Genomic DNA, 5,972 nt, shown 5'->3' with positions numbered 1-5,972 from the left:
TAAGGCAGCATTCTAACTATTTTTACATTTTTGTTTCTGGCTAGCGTACCTTTTTTTTTTGCTAATATACACTAATATCTATCTATCTATCTACTCACTGTCTCCAGTTGACCTGTTGATTTTTTTCCACAAAATTTCTTGCTCTTTTCTTCTGTACATGATAACACACTTCATAAATAAGGGCAGAAGTCATTTGAGAGCGATTACAGAGTCATTTGTTGAGTTTCAACTTAGTTTAATTTTTTTTTGAAAAGTAAAGAGTCGTTTTTGACGTTTTTTATAGAGAACATAGTGAATTTCTTACAAAATAGGGGCTTCTTGTCGTTTATTTTAGAAATATTTCTACTCTATAATATAATTAGTAGTATAAAAAATAGTAGTATAGTAATAATATAAAGTATTAATAATATAAGTTTTTACAAATATTTTTACTCTATAATACATTTCAGCCGGTTTTTAGTATATACATATATAATATAGCGGTTTTCTTTTTTTTCTTTTGAGAGAAAAAAGAAAACAAGCATGATTTTCGAGCACTTCGCGTTTCACGAGTTTATACTACAACGCTACGCTACCCATACGTTTTATTCGCTTGTCGCTTACTTCCGGCACAGTAAAAAAATACTATAAGGCGGTTATTTCAAAAATTTTGTAGGAGAGGTCTAAAGATCTTAGAAATTAGTACGTAGGTAAATTCAAGTGTTCCAAATTCGTTATCCAAATTTTATTATTATATTACCAGCCTGAACAGTCCGGCCAAAGCCGGACTTCAGGCTTATTTTGGTGTTCGCTCCGCTCGTTTTCACCGATCAATAAGAAGTAGCAGTCACCTTGATCACCTTGATCACCTTGACTCCCGTTGATCTTCGAACTGGTCGAGCGGGCGCCAGTAATTCTTCCATTTGTCCCGATCGCGTGCCAGAGTAGCCCAGTGGTTCCTCCTTTCGCGTGGGACACGAAGAGCATCATATTTTTCTTTCAAGGACTTCGTGAAGAAATCTGACCATCGGGTCGGCGGTCTTCCTGTAGTGCGCTTAATATCGCGGGGAACCCAGTCGCTCACGGCTCTGGTCCAACGGTTGTCATTAAAGCGCATCACGTGTCCGGCCCACCTTATTTTACTTTCCTTGGCAAACGCGGCGGCGTCTCTAATCTTCGATCGCTGACGTAGGAGAGAACTTCGAATCCCGTCCCTCACTTGCGTGAAACGGGATACTCCTAGCATCACTCTCTCAATTGCGCGTTCAATGACGCTCACCGCGTTTTCTTCCTGCTTGCGAAATGCCCAGGTTTCCGAAGCATAGGTCAAAGCAGGAAGTACGGTGGTGTTGAAGAGGTGAGCACGGAGCCGGGTGTTCCTGGTCTTCTTCACTACATCCTCGATGCTCTTGTACGCTCCCCAAGCCGCTCGTCTCCTCCTGCCCAGCTCGGGGGTCAGGTCGTTCATCATGTTCAGTTCCCGACCCAGATAAACGTAGCTGGTGCACTCGGATATGTTCGTTCCGTTGAGCGTGAATGGGGCATCCGAGACCCATCCGTTCCGCATGAACATCGTCTTTTGTAGATTCAGCTGAAGACCGATGCACCCACATGTTTCGTCGAATTCGGTCAGCATTCGTTCCGCTTGGCTGATGCTAGGTGTTACCAGTACGATGTCATCAGCAAAGCGCAAATGGTGTAGCTGCCGACCATCAACCTTCACTCCCATGTCGTCCCATTCCAACTTTCGCATTGCGTTCTCGAGGGTGGCTGTGAATATTTTGGGTGAAATTGTATCACCCTGTCGGACCCCCCTCTTCACGTCAATGATGATGTTCTTGTAGAATGGCGAAATTCCGGTCGTGAAGTTACTGTACAACTCTCGAAGTACCTTTATATATTGAGTAGGGACGCCTTGGTTGTCCAAGGCTTCCACGACCGCTTCCGTCTCAACCGAGTCGAAAGCCTTCTTTAAGTCGATGAAGGTGAGACAGAGCGGCATCTTGTACTCTCGTGATACCTCGATGAGTTTCGAAACAGTGTGAATGTGGTCAATCGTGCTGAATCCTTTTCGAAACCCTGCTTGCTCGCATGGCTGTCCTTCATCCAAGACTTTTTCAATCCTATTAAGGATTACTCTTGTAAAGAGCTTGTAGATGACGGACAGTAGGCAGATTGGGCGATAGTTGCCGATGTCATGTGGATCTCCCTTTTTATACAACAACACGGTCTTGCTGGTCTTCCACTGTTTAGGAACCTTGCATTCCGACAGATAACGTGTGAAGAGCCTCGCCAGGGTGTTGATGAGTACTGGCGGAAGGCTCTTCAGGTGTTCTGGTCTTATTCTGTCGGGACCGGGTGCCGTACGATTTCTTACCGACATGATAGCATGTCGTATTTCGGACGGGAGAACCTCTGGAATGACTTGTCCATCTTCCCTCAGATGGTGAGGAGGCAAGTGGACATGGCTGTCGAAGAGATCAGAGTAGAAGTCGTAGATGATTTTCTCCATCCCCCTTCTCGATGCAATGGCTGTTCCCTTTGGGTTCCGGAGAGCAGTCATCCTCGTCTTGCGACTGGCGAAGTCTCGACGGGCATAGCGGATGCTTTTCCCCGCCTCTGCAGCTTCAGCCAGCACTTCTGCTCTTCTCTCTTTAAGGTCTTCCTTTATCGCCTCTCGGCAAAGCCTTGCGAGCTCGGACGTGAGTTCTTGGTTCCCTGCGGCTCGTGCTGCTCCACGCTGGCGTATCAGCTCAAGAGTTTCAAGAGACAGGCGCCTCTTGGTGGTTTTAAAACTCTCAGCCTTCTTCGCGCAGTCGTGAAGGTGTTCGACAAGCCGGTCATATTCCTCGTCGATGTTGTCCAATGCGGAATCTTCCCAAAAGCCGGCTAGCGTAGCGAAGAGATCCCAGTTGATGGTAGTCCTGGGATTTCTCTCTCTGAACTTGGCGGCTTTCTCTGCTCTCCTTGTGAAGGAAAATCTTCCTCGGAGGAGGCGATGGTCCGATCCCGTGTAGAACTTTGGTACAACACCGACGTCCGTCAGGCAGAACCTTTTATTGACGATGATGTGGTCTATTTCATTACGGTACCCTCCACCGGGTGACTCCCACGTCCAGCGTAAAGAAGAGGGCTTCTGAAATTGCGAGTTCCCATGGATGGTCTTAGTCGTCATGATGAACTCGGAGAGCCTCTCTCCCTGGTCATTCCATTGTAGGCCGTGGGTCCCGATGTGAAGTTCCTCCGGCGTTCTTCTTGGGCCAACCTTAGCGTTGAAATCGCCAACTATGACCTTGTAGAAGGCATGATCTTCTTGGTAGAACTTCTCCAGGTCCATATAGAAAGCTTCGACTTCTTCTTCTTCGTAGCTTGATGTTGGAGCGTAAACGACGAAGATAGTCAAAGCTGGTATTGGGCCACATCTTCTCATCCGCAGACGTCCGATTCGGGTCGTAAGTTGTTCAAAAGAGTCGATGTTCTTTGCCATACTCGTGTTGACGAGGACGCCAACTCCACCAACACCTCTACTGTCGCATGTTCCTAAGAACAGTTCTTCTCCAGTTTCATATACGGCGTTGAGAGGGTGACGTCGTCTCGTCTCGGTCAGTCCGATGACGTCGTACTTGATCTTCTTGGCTTGCATCATCAGATCTTCGATGGCCGCTTCCGATGCAAGCGTACGTGCGTTATAAGTACAGATCGCCATCCTAGTCCTTTTCCGTTTTGGTAGCCTACATGACTCCTGCAACCCCGTCCTACCTGGCGCTACCGTACCAGGCTTTCCTCCGGAATCAGGAGACTCTTTTCTATTACTGTGTTTTGCTTAAAATTTTAAAACCCATGGGCAGGTTGCAAGCCTCTAGTCCCATGAGTTTCTGGGAGAACTTTCGTTCTCCCGGTGTGGACATGTGGAGCTTATTTGTTGGAGGCGACTCCAAACCGCCTCCCTTGCACCTCCCAGTCACTTGATTGCAGGCTTTTGGCCGGACCGACGTGCGGGATACAAGGATGTCATGAGTCAGTCCTGGCTCAGCAGAAACAGGGAGTCCATCCCCTGAATCCACCTGCGTCTCTGGGCAAGCGCAAGGTCGCTTTTGGTCCGCGATTAGCCCCCTATCCGCCACCCGGGGACGCGCCACGTAGCCTCGCGACTAACCGGCTGTGATCCCTCTAGTGAGGGAGATCCGTGGAAGAAGTAGCAGTAGCGACATTTTTTTGAGAAATTAGAATTGTTTTTTATCAAAGTTCTATCCATTTTTTTTTACCCGAAAACTTAAGTATAGATGAATGATTTTATGGTTTTTCCTTAAACTCTCAGTTCTATATTTGGAGAGCAATCCAGCTTGATTTCACGTCTGTGTTTCCCTCAAACCTCCACAATTTGAAACATCATTCGAAATATGAGTCTGCTCCGTTCTCAGCTATTAGCAAGAATGATGTGCTATCACGGATTGACGTGAATATCACTATTGTAGTGATAAAAATAAAGGTCTACGCCAGATCGCGTAAACTGTTGGTTACTACTTATTGCATTTAAGCAGCCGTTTGCACGTGTGTTACCTCCTTTTGAAAAAGGATGACAACAGCGTTAGGGAGACATGCTGGGAAATAGATATGCGAAAGAACCATGCAAAGCCATTCTACTGCCTTGGGACTCCCGCGTACTCCGACGCAATGGAACCCGTCTAGCTTTCTGGCAACAGCGCACCATTTCAACCCCGTGGGACCCACCCCAACCCATTTTACAACTCTCTGGCTCCGGGGCACGAATTCGACGTCGTAGTACTCACCCAATTTTATCGCGTTGAGGTTCCAGCGCACCAAACCGACGCCATAGTATTTGTCTCCCTCTGAGGAATTTCTTGGCTGAGACACACGCATACACAGACGCAAACACGTGGCAGAATAAGCCCGTTATTGTACAGCATGATAATTTGCAATTTTGGGAGTATACATTCACATAAAAGTCTATTCACTCTCACTAACATATTAGAGAAACTAACTTGCCTTATCAAAACCAACATACATGTTCAAAGAGCTTTGGACAATGGTGAAAAGGTAGAGCGCTCGCCTGTCAGCTGCATGGCAATGGTTCGGCACCCAACCGGTTCAGATTTTTTTTTTTTTTTTTTTTTACACAAAAAAAAAAACACACATACACACACGGACTAAGCGCGTTATTATATAGCATGATTACTGGTTCCAAATTATTTAATTTTATTATTTAATTAATTTATTTATTTTTAATTTTTTTCTCATTTCAACGATTCAGCTCTTGCCTCATCCGCAAGAACTCTCTGAACAGGTCGCTTTTTTTTTGGAATATGAATGAGTTGATTTTGATTTTTGCACCAGAGAATCTACACGGATGAAACTCAGGTGAGGAATGCCGTCCACTACTTCATCAATCGTTGGGACCCAAATTTTTTGCTCCTTTCCGAATAGAAAATACGTTGATCCTGAACATTTGTAGATATAAGGGTTGTAATTTTGAATTTAAAGAGTATTGATTTAGAGCTGAACCGTAGAGATTAACATCCTGAGGCCGGAACCGAACGTAATTTTAAGTGCAGCTTACTGCCACACATGTTCTCTCCACACATCTAATTTATATTTTGTATTTGTTATTATTTTTATTTATTTATTTATCTATTTTTCTACCATTGATTATTTTGTATCTGAAAATTGAGGGGATACGCTACTTTCTTGATTCTTCTCGTTCGCCATTGATCAGTTCTTTGTTCATCTCTAATTTCATTTCTTCTCCTTCCCTCTTCCACTCCTCCTGGTTAATTTTTTTTTCCTTCAAGGAACTTAATTGCATAGTCTTTATTGTGAGTGGAACGCTCAGAACAAAAACAACATCGCCGACGCGGAGTGGATTTCCGCTGTTGCGCTGTGGATGGATGGATCGCACATCCACTACTCGTTTATTTGGCGTTTAGACGAATCCAAGAAAGCATACGGATATGGCCGAGCGAGCCATAAATAGT

General features: G+C 45.2%; 1 protein-coding gene across 1 annotated transcript; it reads right to left on the bottom strand.

Annotated features, from left to right (window-relative positions):
• Positions 1-844: 844 nt before the first annotated feature.
• RB195_012028 (uncharacterized protein) lies at positions 845-3,685 on the bottom strand (the record flags this gene model as incomplete). Its single annotated transcript, XM_064193697.1, has 1 exon — positions 845-3,685. The coding sequence occupies one exon, from the start codon at positions 3,683-3,685 to the stop codon at positions 845-847; it is 2,841 nt and encodes a 946-aa protein (XP_064051280.1).
• Between the last annotated feature and the right edge of the window lie 2,287 nt (positions 3,686-5,972).

The sequence above is a fragment of the Necator americanus genome, chromosome III (genome assembly GCF_031761385.1).
Source record: "Necator americanus strain Aroian chromosome III, whole genome shotgun sequence".
Lineage (NCBI taxonomy): Eukaryota > Metazoa > Nematoda > Chromadorea > Rhabditida > Ancylostomatidae > Necator > Necator americanus.
This window is presented reverse-complemented; position numbering and strand designations above follow the sequence as displayed.